The sequence below is a fragment of the Apis laboriosa genome, unplaced genomic scaffold (genome assembly GCF_014066325.1).
Source record: "Apis laboriosa isolate Shangri-la unplaced genomic scaffold, ASM1406632v1 scaffold47_cov149, whole genome shotgun sequence".
Lineage (NCBI taxonomy): Eukaryota > Metazoa > Arthropoda > Insecta > Hymenoptera > Apidae > Apis > Apis laboriosa.
Window position 1 is genome coordinate 3,679,990 of NW_025223437.1, and position 14,483 is coordinate 3,694,472.

At 24.5% G+C, this 14,483-nt stretch overlaps 3 protein-coding genes across 3 annotated transcripts in view; 1 reads left to right on the forward strand and 2 right to left on the reverse strand.

Moving 5' to 3' along the window:
* Nucleotides 1-5,083, reverse strand: part of LOC122716671 (UPF0489 protein C5orf22 homolog) — an 813,536-nt gene extending 808,453 nt beyond the window's left edge. Inside the window, exons 1-3 of the mRNA XM_043939973.1 lie at nt 4,918-5,083; nt 4,561-4,706; nt 3,841-3,990 (exon numbers count right to left, since the gene is read on the reverse strand). Of these exons, the coding sequence (XP_043795908.1) occupies nt 3,841-3,990; nt 4,561-4,706; nt 4,918-4,980 (359 nt within the window). The 5' untranslated portion in view covers nt 4,981-5,083. The remainder of the gene's footprint in view (nt 1-3,840; nt 3,991-4,560; nt 4,707-4,917) is intronic.
* Nucleotides 5,084-6,077: 994 nt separating this feature from the next.
* Nucleotides 6,078-10,986, reverse strand: LOC122716599 (MATH and LRR domain-containing protein PFE0570w-like). The gene is made up of 7 exons (XM_043939847.1): nt 10,857-10,986; nt 10,224-10,425; nt 9,962-10,135; nt 9,676-9,877; nt 9,409-9,604; nt 9,101-9,186; nt 6,078-9,012 (listed from the first exon to the last, which is right to left on the reverse strand). Exons 2-7 carry the CDS (start codon nt 10,408-10,410, stop codon nt 6,078-6,080), a joined length of 3,780 nt encoding a protein of 1,259 aa, XP_043795782.1. The 5' UTR covers nt 10,411-10,425; nt 10,857-10,986.
* A 149-nt stretch (nt 10,987-11,135) lies between these two features.
* Nucleotides 11,136-13,792, forward strand: LOC122716698 (WW domain-binding protein 11). Its single transcript, XM_043940032.1, has 7 exons — nt 11,136-11,273; nt 11,359-11,484; nt 11,593-11,690; nt 11,813-11,984; nt 12,053-12,306; nt 12,397-12,934; nt 13,247-13,792. The coding sequence occupies exons 1-7, from the start codon at nt 11,210-11,212 to the stop codon at nt 13,687-13,689; spliced, it is 1,695 nt and encodes a 564-aa protein (XP_043795967.1). The 5' UTR covers nt 11,136-11,209; the 3' UTR covers nt 13,690-13,792.
* Nucleotides 13,793-14,483: the final 691 nt, after the last annotated feature.

Consider the following 14,483-nt stretch of genomic DNA (forward strand, 5'->3'; position numbering starts at 1 on the left):
TCTCTCTCTCTCTCTCTCTCTCTCTCTCTCTCTCTCTCTCTCTCTCTCTAGTGGTTAGATAGCCGATAATTTGTCCGAGGGAAAAATCTCGCGAGCGCGAGGAAAACGATTACGCGTAATAGCCTTACTTTGAACGGCTATTGAAAGTTTTCGAAAGAAGAGAAAAAAAACGTTTCTTCCTTTAACGTTGCTTTGCAAATCGCGACTAATTTGTCGAGTGGGGCGTTGAACAGTTTTTACCCATCTCGGTGAAGAAGAAGAGGAACTCGGTTCTTTGAATACGATTCGGAAGTATACGATTCCAGCGACCGGTTACAAAGTATCCTAGGTCACGTTGCGCCGCGGATACTATGTTTAGTTAGAAATCTTAGATTCTCGCATAAGTAGGTGATTCGGATTCTTCTGCGTGCGTAAGAACCACGAAACGGTGAAATACGGAACACGAACGCGGGGAGGTTAGGGGAGGGGCGTGCAAAGAAACCGAGTTTACGAGATGATTGTCCTAGGGGCCCTATTCATTCGACACGGAATCTCCAAGCGGATCTCTATTGTAGATTATTGCGCCATTGTCCATTGTCGCGGCCTCCCCACGACCACGAGCTTCTTGAGCTCTTTTCTTGACGACAAAGAGAGAAAAAAGAAGAAAAAAAAGAGAGTCAACGGCGAATCAAGGCGAACAGAAAACGAAAACACGTGGAAGGAACGAACTTTTTCCACCGTGAAAATGAAAGAATTTAATTATTGTAATATATTAATTTAATTATTATGAATATATTGCTCGGATCGTATGTGTTATTACACGTAAGGATCTTTGTTTCACGTGTTTTCAATTTCATTTGCAACAATTTTATTCGCAACAATGCGCGAGAATTACGCAATCATCGATGAAACAAATACTTGGACCAAACACGAAAGGAAGCATTTACCTAGAAATCTACGATCTCAAATTCATTAAATTGTAAATTCCAGTAATTCCAGTAATTAGTCAGACGCAAAAAATATTTGATTCCAAATCCGAGCTCGAGCGTTTTCATTGGAATTCATTTAAAAACTCTAAAAGGGAAATGATACCGAACGTAATTCCTCCGTCCAAGTCGAAGATTAAAAAAAATTTTCGTTTAACCGCGTAATCACGGCAAAGGGAAATCGTCGTGCATAATTTAATCGTGTTAATTCGTACAAAATATACAAAAAGCTAGGAGTAACGAGTAACTGTGTATCAACGATGCAAATCGATCGATCCACTCTCGATCAGCACCTGCGCGTGGGTACACGTGATTACATATGTATAACTTCGACGAAAAGCAATCATTGGCATCGTATTTTAGATTTTATCAAGAGAATATTCTACCCACGATATCCCTATCATACGAAGAGAGGCAATTATTAGTAACTTGAGCAAATTGTTGTCGTAATTCACTTTAATGGCTACACGTATAGTTAATGATCCAAGATGCCATCAGACGCTTTTACGCGTTTAAGGTAATCAACGACGAAATTTTTTACTTATTTTTATCCAAGTTTTATATTTTATTATTATTATAATAAATTATGTAATCCAAGAAATAATAATAATAACTCTATATAAAATAATTTTTATAGAAAGGATTATAGATACTTGGTATTGTCATAGAAAAAGAATAAAATAAAAAAAAATAACTAAAATTCCTTCGATAATAAAAATTTAATCAGATATTTATCATTCGGAGTAAATTCACTCCAATTTCTAAATTTTCAATTTTCAATTTAATATATCTGATTCTCTTAGAATTAGCCAACCATATTCTGACGAATATTTGAAATTATCGAATTTGTTCGTGAACGAATCTTTTCCAATCCAGCTAGGATAGCTAAGATTCCAAATAATCGCGGAAATCGATGTAATCAAAGTATCCATCGGATAAGGAATCAACGAAAGTGCACGGAGAGAGAGCGCATGGAGAGGTCTCGACAACGGCATAATTCGCATGCTTCACTCATGGTACACGGACATATATCCACGGTAATTCGAGAAACATAACTCAAGTCCCGGTGGAACGCTACATCACGGCCACCAGTTTCTTGGCAGATATCGCCGCGGTGCACAGTGTCGGCTTCCCTTTGCTACTTTACCTTTTTCTTTTTCCTTTTATCCCTTCCCACCCGCCTTGTCAACCAACTTCTACCCCTTCTGCGGTAGATTAACCGACTGTGATGACTTTTCATCGCGATGTATGTACCCCACCTTCCTCTGTATCCGCGTAAATCGATATCCAACATGTTCGCGGTATTCATCAGAATTGATTCGAAGTATTTTACAAAATTCGAATCGTATATTATAATATTATTAATATTAAAAAATTATAGTTAATTATTTAGAAATTAAAAAGTAAATAAGCATTCTTATGTGTATTATTTTAAAATGGATATATAGTAGTATTGGATTTATCATGTTAAAATATCTTATATCTGAGAGAAGATCCATTGATGCTTATTTACAAATTTTTTATCGATAATCGTGCGAGGTGATAAAGAATAAGTCTTAAAGATTAACAATTTACAAAGCTTAAGCCTACGAGATAGTCTTGCGATTTGAAAAATTCAAAATAATTTTGAGTCGATTTACTGAATAATCATTTAAGTTTATGAATCATACTTTAAACACAAAATCTCCTAAGTTAATATTCGTAGATGATCAATGATTAAGATTTAAATCAAAATATATTACGTAGAAGTTGACAGTTATTGATTTAGATATATGTATTTTATAATTAAATCTTATAATACTTTACATACATTACCTTCCTGCGAAATGAAGTTATGAAAATAACTCATTTTTAACTTTTGAATATTATTTTTTAATGCTGAAAGATTTAATTTAATACGTGCAATTTTTATAGTAATATTTCAATTTAAACATGCAATATTTATGGTAATATATTAATTAATCAGAATTTATTATTAAAAAAAATACGAATTATCATGCAAGTGAATATCAACGATGATGGTAAGATGTAACGCTTGGTACTTTGTTACCAAAATTGGTACCATCTGTCGACAATTTTCTGATGTTTGTCTCAATACAGAAAAGAACACATGTAATATTATGCTATTCTAAATATATACGAAATAGCGTGTTCATATATGCTAATCGGTTCACGAACGGACACAACCCTCGCACAGTCAGTGAAAAATAAGTGAAGTGAAAAATAATTCTCGATGAAAATGGCGAACGTCTATATTTTATCTGAAATTTAATCTACGCTTAACGAATTAATTTCATGTATTCTATAAACATATCTCGCGTGATATATTATAATAAAAAAAATATCAAACGTGGTACTATGAAAATATAATTTATGGTTCGAATTTATCTTATTTATTTATTATTCTTATTTTATAAAATGAAAATAGATCATATTAAATTATTTAAAGATTGTTTTTCTTTTAGATTTCTTTCTTTTTTTGTTCATAATTTTTTTAGAAATTTTCGCGCTTTGTTATTTGATTATTTCTAAGAATTTCTATAAGTTTTTACTTTTAATTCTATACAATTACAATTAAGATCTTACGAAAAAGCAAGTTAATTATAATTACGATAAAATAATAATTTAAAGATATGATTATTATATAAAACATGATATAAAAATATATATTGTTATGAATCTAGTCATAAAATAAGATTAATAATAAATAATTATTATACACTTATGTGCTCAATTCAATTCGTAATTAATATATGTTTACACAATGTAATCACATAAATATAAGTAATAAATAACGAATTTAAGCTTTGATACATTTATAAATATGATTCTATTTAACATGCAATGAAAAAAAAATAATATAATCTAAACTTACCTTATTGATCCATTGTCCTTATGTTTGCCGATGAAAAAGCTTGTCACGCCATCAGCTATCTGATTTGCCCACGGTGGTTTGACCCAGATCAAGTGCTTAAAATGACCGGCGTACGCAGCGGGTAATATCCAATTTTCGATGCTAATTTCACTATTAACAAAGACATGTAATTTAATATTTCAAGAATGATTGAAATTTAAATATAAAAAAATAATTTAGAATGCAAATTAATTTATGAATGATGATAGACGAATCTATTTTTTACAAAATAATATTAATATAACGAAAAATAATTAAATTAAATTAAAGCATTTTTTTAAAATATAACTAACTTTGAAATATTCTCATCTTCATTACTTACAGATTTTTCTTAATATAGAAAGTAATATTTTATTTAACTTTTTCTTTATATTTAAACATTATCCTGAAAAATATATTTATTTTTGTATATTAATATATAATTTAATAAATAATAATAATATATAAATAATAAATAATATTTTAAATGAAAAAAATATACAAAAATAAAATTGTAAAGAATATATAAATAAATTATATTTAGCAAGTAATTTATATTTTTAGTTGAACTAATTTCACATTTAATTTAATTTAATTCAATTCGTAATTAATATTTAAGAATAAAATATATTGTTCTTAATAATCTTCTTAATCTTCAATTAATCAATAATTTTAATTGTAATAATAAGAAATTTTAAATACCTAAATAATTGATTTTTATCCCATACGGTGTTTGCCAACATTGTTTTCGGTATAAGCATATCAGGATGTGAATCTAAATGCACAAATGCATTTCCTTCAAACGGAAGATGTTTCGATCCCAGACATCGATAAATGAATGGTAGAACCTAACGTACAATTTTATTTAAAAAATCAAATATATTATTATTTGAATTTAATATAATCCGATTCTAATTTTCAACGCTTCTTGATCACGTGATCAATTCGTCATTGGTAGTTGAAGCGCTTGTAGCGCCTCTAGTGTACTAATAAGGAAATTTAGACAGAACAAGTTGCGATGTAAACAAACTAGAAAGACGTTGATCATTTGTTTCTCACCTCATCATGATCTTCTACTATATGAATCGGGATTCTTTTGAAATATTTTCTAGAGAATGACATGTTTCTTTCCGAAAACTAAATCTATTCAAAAGATGAATTTAATCTATAAAACACAATTATGATAGGTTTAATAATTAATACCATACGACATCCGCGAACGCGATTAAAAGACTCCTTCACGCGAAAGCACGTGGTAACCGACTGAAGTATACTAGGCGGGCTGCTCAAACGATTATTTTGCGAATAAAGGACGGACATAACAAGCGCGTACCCCAAATTCTCACGAGACGAGTTTCGTAAGATGTTTTTTTTCTTCTCGTTCCCCTTAAAGAAACGCCTTAGAAACCTGATCCCTTTAACTCACAATCAGTATATGACACTCGAATAAATAAAATTTTTAAATATTTTTTATGAATTTTAGTTAATTTTTATTTAATTAATATTGACATATATATTCATTATATTAACACTTTTTTATATAATTAAAATCAATAATAGAGAAATAATTATATTTGATGTTTTTAAAAAATATATAATTTCATTAAAGTATATAAATTTTATTTAAATTTAATTCAATATAAAGAATAATAAAATTTGCTTTGATTATAAATATTACATATTTTAAAAATATTAGATTAATGTATATAAATTTACACAAAATAAAAAAGTACATTAAATTAATATAGCATAAATTAACATATAAATAAAATATTTAAACAATATATATTTTACAAACTTTATTATAAAATAATATAATAACTATATACAAATATATATATGTTATACATGTTATATATATGTTAATACATATATATAAAAACTATGTTCTTCAAAAATGAAAATTTTAAATATATTTTTATAAGTAACAATTTTTATATAAGAATTATCACATTCTTATCTTCTATCTGTTTTTCTCTTAAATTAATATAATATAACATAAATACTGAATAAATTGCATAATAAATTGCATAATATTTATTTAGATTATTATGATATTATTATATATATAATTTACATTAACATATAATGTTTTTAATCTTTTTTCTTTTATACAATATAATCTTAATTTATAAATTGTTTTCGATTAATCACGAATTTATTATCTAAAAATCAAAAAGCACCAAAAGATATTATTTATTTATTTTATTTTACTATCTTCAATTATGATTTTGCATTGAATTATAAAGCATTTCAGAATTATAAAGTTCTAAATGCAATCGATTTGTTTCCGTTCTTAGTGAAAATAAAAATTGATCAATTTCCATTTCATTAATATTTTTACTTAAAAAATGATAAGAATTAAGTGCATTCTCTGAAAAAATACAATTTGACGAATGTCTGGAAACATTAGACATATAATTATATAAAGGAGTATGACATTGTATATTTACCGGCTTTTCTAATTTTTTTTGTTCTATGTGATTAATCTTACAAATATTAATTGTTGGAATTTCATTGTCTGAATGTCTTTGAGGTACATTTTTTATCAAAGATGTAGATATAGAATTATGTAAACTATGTTTTGGATATTCATAAAATTTAGGGACAGAACTAGAGTTTTGTAATGTATCTATACATGAGTCTTGACAATTAGATGATATATAATCTGTATTTTTAATATTTTTTGTACATAAATTTGTTTTTATTAAAGATAAATTTAAATAATCTGTCATTGAATTGGATGATAAATCTAATTGTATCTGTGGTTTAAATTGTTTTTCATATATGTTGTTATTATCAAGTAATCTATTAGCTTCGTTACATTGCATATTATTTGAATGAAATGTGGTTATTTTATGTAAAAATTTTTCTTTGTCTTTAGTACTATTTTCTTGTTTCTGAATCTTCTTTCGTTTATAAAATTTATTTTTTGTATATATTTTTTTATTGGATCTATGTTGCTTAACAATATCATTTTCACTAGAAAAAGTACTTGAAACACTGCTACAAGAATTATAACTTTCAGAACTTTTAAATTTTTGTACTTTAAATAAATCATTTAAAGCTAATTCAACTGATATTGAATTATTAGAATTATTAGAATTATTAGAATTATTAGAATTATTAGAATTATTAGAATTGTCAGAATTATAATTGGTACTTATTTTGTCCCACTTCACATCATCACATTCATTTTCTTTTTCTGTAGAATTATTTATATTTTGAGTATCAAATAATGAATTATCTAAGATATCTTGTACATTAGTAATATTTTCATCTTGATTTGTGTCATTGTAATGTCTTAATAACTTGACCTTCTCTTCTATACATTTATTTTTACTTGATTCTTTATTCTGCAATTCATTTTGTATTACCATCAATAATTCATCAAATGAAGAGTTTTTCAAAATTTCTAATTTTTGTATCAAATTAAATTTTTTAGTTTCATCAATGAATGCTACTAAACTTGATATTTGCAATAAATTTTCTCTAACACAAGGATTTGAATATAAATATTGTAATGCATTATGATAATATTTCATATCTGTTTTAGAAATCATAAGATTCGGCATATATGAATCTAATTTAAGAGGAAATGGAAAATATGCATTAAACTTTTCTCCAGATTTTCGATTATAACTTTTGAAATTTTCTATTTCTTTGTACATTTCTATTATATTTTCATCTAAAGAAGTTGTAAAATATAAATAAGTATCATTAATTTCATTATCGTTACGTATTTCTGGATAAATACACAAGAGAGCTTGTTTTTGTATTTTGTAAAATATTTTAATCATTTCAATATGTTTTTGATATATAAATTTTTGAATTGATTCTTTTATAAATTTCATTGTATTATTTAATAATTTAATTTCAAAATCAAGTTTTTGTTTCCAATCAAATGCTTGTTTTAATAATATTTCCTCATCATTTGAATTTACTTCATCATAAAATATATTAAAATTTTCTATGTTTGAAAGACAAAGATTTAATTCTTCTAAAATAAAAGCATTTGCTCTATCTTGAATATTATTTGATTCAGTTATATTACTATTTTCAATGTGATGAATTTCTTGTGTTGAATCTAATTGATGTATTTTATCATGAATAATATTAGAAATTCTATTTTCCGAATACACATCAGTATTTATATAATTAAAACATAAAGAATCTTCTATATTTTCTTCTATATTTTTGCTTTGAAAATTATATTTTACACGCTCAATAATCATATCAATATTAGATTCTGATATATCATCTTGTACATTTGATAAATCAACTTCAAATATTACATTTTCATTATGTTTTTGCCAGTTAGAGGAATTATTTATCGGAAAATTTAATGTAAAAATATGTACAACTTTAGGTTTAGATAAATTATACGATACAGTAGTTGTATTCTCTTTTTTATCTTCTTTAATATATTGAAATTCATCTATTAAATTAGTACTTGGCACAAATAGAGAACTAACTTTTATTTTATTTTGTACATTAGGCATATTTTTTAAATGTGAAAGATTATATAAATTATTAACATTTTTAATTATATTATTCTCCATTTCTTCTATATTAGAAAATTGCATCCTATTTACAACTTCTTTATTTACATCATCAGTTGTCTTACTAACTTCCGATTTTACATTATTTAATGAATTAACACTAGTTATAGACAAATCACTTATAGCTTTAATGACAGGTTTAATGTCAAAATGATTTTCATCATTAATATTAGATTTTGCATAAAGTTTTTCAAATTCTGTAATGGAAGTAGCCCAAATATTATTTGGATAATTTAATGGAAGTTTCAATAGATAGAAATTTGGTCCTCCAACAGAAGTTAGTAATTGTTTTAATGTTTCTATTTCATTTTCTGCAATTATTGTTATAGAGATACCATAAGATCCATAACGGCCAGCTCTTCCTATTCTATGCAAATATGTTGGAGCATCTGTAGGTAAATCAAGATTTACAACTAAATTTACATTATCTGCATCTATACCTCTTGCAGTTAAATCAGTTGTTAACATTATTTTGCATTTAAAAGTCTTTAATTTATTAATTGCCTCAAGTCTTTTATTCATGTTTTGATTTCCAGCAATAAAAGTTGCTGTAAAACCTATAGAATTAATCTTGTTACATACAGATTGAGCTCTGTAAATAATTATATATTTTTAAAACATAATACATTATTATATAAAAGATTATAAATAAAAGAAATAAGAAAAATAAAAATATTTACCTTGATTGATAATTTGAAAAAACTAAACTTTGTTTAAATGGAACTTTGTTAAATATTTTTATTAATTCATCTACTTTTATTTGAACCTAAAATTTAATATCCATATAATTATTTTAATATATCAAATTAGTCTACAAATTAATTGTATATTTATCATTTATTTTATATTATTTTTTGCTATTTTAATGATAATTTTTTAATTCTATCTTTAAAAAAAAATTAAAAAATAAGTTTAACACTAAATTAATGCATATAAATTTATAAAATAATCTGATATTATATAATTATATAAAATATAAAGATTTCACCTGTTTCATAGCATTTGGATGAGAAGGAACAATTGTTACAAATTGTCTAAGTCCAATAAGGATTGGTTCATTATTGTTTGGAGACACTAAAACAGGAGAACACATGTATGTCTGTAAAAATATTTCTAAATCTCCTGGATAAGTAGCACTTGATGCTATAACTTGTTTACTTAATGGTAATTTTGAAAAGATGTAGCTGAAAATCATTTATATTTTAAATATTTTTATATTTTTGATTTACTTCAATATAAATATTATTATACAAACTTAATATCTTTTTGAAAACTTGTTTCCATCAATTTGTCTGCTTCATCAAGGACAAATAATCTAACATTTTCAACTTTTAAAAATCCTTTATCAATTAAATGTCTAATCCTCCCTGGAGCACCAACAGCTATCTGACAATTGTTTACTTTTTTCTTATCATTCTCTATAGCTAGTCCCCCTATAAATACTTCAACTTTTAAATCTGAAATAAAAAAATTTTCATTTTTCATAATTCTTATTTATTATTTATTAAAAAAAACAAGTTTAATTAAAAAATTTTTTTAACCTTTTATTTCACAACCAACAGATGAAAAAACTTGTGCAATTTGAACAGCAATTTCTCTAGTAGGTGCTAATATTAATACTTGTACAGATGATATATCTATATCAATCATTTCAAGTGATATTATACAAAATACTAAAGTTTTTCCAGTGCCTGATTTAGCACGCATTATTAAGTCTATAATTAAAATTTAGATTTATAATATAAATCTTATAAAAAATTAAAATATAGATTATATTATATATAAAATATACAAAAATTATACCAAAACCACATCTTCCCAATGGAATTGCTTTTAGTTGAATAGGTGAAGGTCTTTGGAAACCACAAACAGATAATCCATCCAAAATTTTTTGAGAAAATCCCATTTGAAAAAATGTAACATCATCTTGTATTTTAATATCCTTTGTTCGTGGTTTTTTATTTATATCATGTGCAATAATATGTGACATTCTTTATTGTTTTTTCTTGTAATTTAATTATGAAAATAGTTTTTAAAATTAAATTTTGTTATTAATATTATATAAATTTAATAATATAATATTAAATTAAGCCATTTATAATTATAAAATTATAAATTATTTCTTAATATTATATTATTTTAAATATTCATACATATATATATATATATACATACATATACAATATCTGTATTAAATCAATTAATATATAAAGAACTTTATATATCATTCAATAAGTATAAACTAATAAATATAATATTTTAATATTATAATCTTCATTAATATCATTATAATATTATAATATATTAATGTAATGACTAACATTTATAATAATATAATAATAATAATAACAATAATAATTAAAATTATGATTTTTATTTATATATTAATAAAGCAAAAAATATTATTTACACAATTAACAAAAAATGTATACTTACTTCACTATGTAAAGTTATTATTGAACCGGCTTCTGTTTATAACAGAAACAGGTTATGAATTTTTTTGAATTATTATGTATATACCATATTCAATGAAAATTGAATTTAAGTATTAGAATTTTATTTTTCTATTCGTGTTCTCAATTTAATCTATTCTCCAATCAATTTATATATATTGGACAAATAAAATTCAAACTATAGTGAACTTTTTTAGTGTACACTCTATAGTATATTCTCAGTATTAATGGTGAATCTATAGTTATGATGAATGTAAATAATAATTTATTTAATATAAAAATTGTGAAAACACAATATAAATTTACGTTTTAAGTAATTTTATTAAATAATAAAATATGGGTCGTCGTTCAATAAACACCACAAAAAGTGGGAAATATATGAATCCCACTGATCAAGCACGTTAGTAAATAACATAACCTAAAAATTTATTCTTTAAAATTATAAATTACTAAGTTATAATTTATTACTTACGAATTTATTATAGGTAAAGAAGCACGTAAAAAAGAATTAAAGAAAAATAAAAAACAGAGACAATTAGTACGTGCTGCTGTTTTAAAAGGCAAAGATCCTGCTCAAATTATTGAAGAAATGGAAAAAATAGATCAAATGGGTTAGCAAAATATTTAATATTTTATAAATCTAAAAATATTAATTATTATTAATTATATAATATATACATATGTATATAAAAAAAATTAAAATTTTAAATAATTTTTAGAATATAATGTTATGCAACCACCACCTCTTAATGAGAAAGTATTGAAAGATAAACGGAAGAAATTAAAGGAGACTTTAGACCGTGTCTTAAAAATGTATGTAAGTACTTCCTATATAATAGCTATATATTTGCTACAAAAATTATTGGTAAGATGAAATCAATATTGATAATTTATATATTATAAAATATGTATATCATTTTTACTTTTGTTTCTTTGTAGGCAAAAGATGATCAAGAAAAATGGGCTGAATTAAAAGAACAATTAATTCAATATGAACGTAGAAGAATAGATTTAGTTTCTTATTTTGAAGCTGTAAGACATGCACAACAAGTACAAGTTGATGAAATTCCATTACCATCAGCTGGTAATGATATATCTCGAATGTATTCAGGTATTTAATAATATTTATGATATTTAGAATGTAAAATTTTGAATATTGCATATAAAGTATGTTTTCAGGTTCCTTAACTTCCCAAATACCTTTACCAGATATGCCACAACCACCAGCACATATGTATCCTCCTCATCCACATTACATACCACAACATCATCCTCTTATGAACATACCAATTCCACCAAGCATTTTAAAAAAAACAAGTGCATATGCAACATCTTCTTCTATAGCAACATTAGCACCTAATAAGGAACCACCTGGTGTTCCACCTTTTCCTCCCCCTGATTTATCAAGTGATGATGAAGATACATCTGAAAAGGTATTTAAATTTACTCAAAATCAATTAATATGTTTATTATAGTATTTATTATATATACTCATTATTAAGTAATCATATAATTATACATAGTCTAAAGAATCAGCACCAAAATCAAGAACAATTCGATTTGCGGATGACAAAGAAGATAAACAAGAATCAGAAAATAAAGATAAAGATGCTGATAAAGAAAAAGAAAAAGAAAGAGACATATCTAAAGTAAAACCAACTACTTTACAACAGAAAATGTTAGCCATGGCAGGACAAGATATTGACCAATTTATGCGTGAAATGGAAGTTGTTCATAAAAAACGAGAAACCGAACGAGCCCAAGATTTAAATGCTCGATTATCGTTACTTGAAGCAGAAAATGAATCTAATTCAAAATCTAATAACAAATCTGTTAATAATAAAACAGAAGAAGAAGATCTAGAACCACCAGGAGCATCAGATCATTCATCAAACCATAATCAACATACATCACATTCTCATTCTCAGCATACACAACCACATACAATGCCTCCTATGGGATTACCACCTCCTCCTTTAATGTATAGACCTCCACCACCACCATTACATTTAAGAATGCCTCCACCACCTCCTCCTCGTATTGGACTTCGTTTACCTCCTGGTAAGAATAAATTATATTATTTAATAATTTATCAAAATATTTATTATCATTATCAGTTTTATATAATATAATATATTTTTTATATAATATATTTTATAATATTATATAATATATAATATTTTTTATATAATATAATATATAATATAGTTATATTGTATATGAAAATTATTAAAATAATATAAATATCTTTAAAAATCTTTTCTTTAAATATTTATTATTAAAAATAAAAATGGTATTACAAAAAAAAGAAAATAAAATGATAAAGTATAATATAAAATATTAAAATATTAGTTAAAATTTAATTATTTATAGGTCCACCACCAGGAATGCCAAGAATGTTAAGACCTGGTCCACCAAGTATGCCTAGAATGCCTCCTCCACAAATGCAAATGCCAAATTTATCAAATATGACAAACATAGGAAATCCCCAATTGCAGACACAATCTGGAACAGGATCACAACCTAAAACACCTAATGTACTTTCTGCTGCACCACAATTAATTAATAGAAAAGATAAAGATGGTAAATGTACTACAACTATTGAAGCAAAACCACAAATTAGAAATTTAGCAGCTGATGTTACAAGATTTTTACCTACCTCGCTTCGTGTGAAAAGAGATGATAAGAAAAAACCAAGTACTCTGTCAAGACTTTCAGAAAGGATACCAGAAACACAGCCAGTACGAACTACTCAACCTAAAACAAAAGATGATGCATATATGCAATTTATGCAAGAAATGGAAGGATTACTTTGAATTTATAACATTTTATAATACAATTTTTCTGAATAGTAAAAAGTTAAATCTTGTAAAATATGTTACAATATATTATTGGTATAATTAAATAACTAATGATGTATATATATATATATATATTTTTTTTTTTTTTTAATTTTAAATCCTCTAAATTTATAAATTTTATGTTTCTTTATTGCATAATATGAATTTACATAAACTATTGTTTGTAAAACTAATTAAAAAATTTTTATTGAAAAATTCTAATGTATTTTGTAATTAATAATTAATATTAATAATTTTAACAATTAGCAAATAAAAGATTTTTTTTTAATATTTTACTTACATTCAACATAAAAGTATTGATAAAAATTATAAATCAAAAAAATGAAATTAATATAATAACATATTTTTAATACCATATAAAATTTTTTTCATTTATTTTTATTATATAGACGTTTCAGTTTTCTACAATTTTTTTCTATAAATTTTGTCAATATTTCCATGATAAATAAAAGATTCAATTATTTCATATTTCTATTATAATTTTGTGACAAATATTTATGAATATATATTCATATAATATTTTTATCTTATTTTTATTCATAGAATATACTAATAAAATTTTATAGAAAAAACTATAAAATATAAAATAGAACTTCCTGTACGTTCTAAAATGCAAATAATACTTATTTAAATTTATAGAAAAAATAATTATGTAAAAATTTATTTTTTTCAACAATATATAATAAAAAATTTTATTACTTAATTTTAAAAAATTATGAAAAAAATAAATAATAGTGCAAAAGAATATG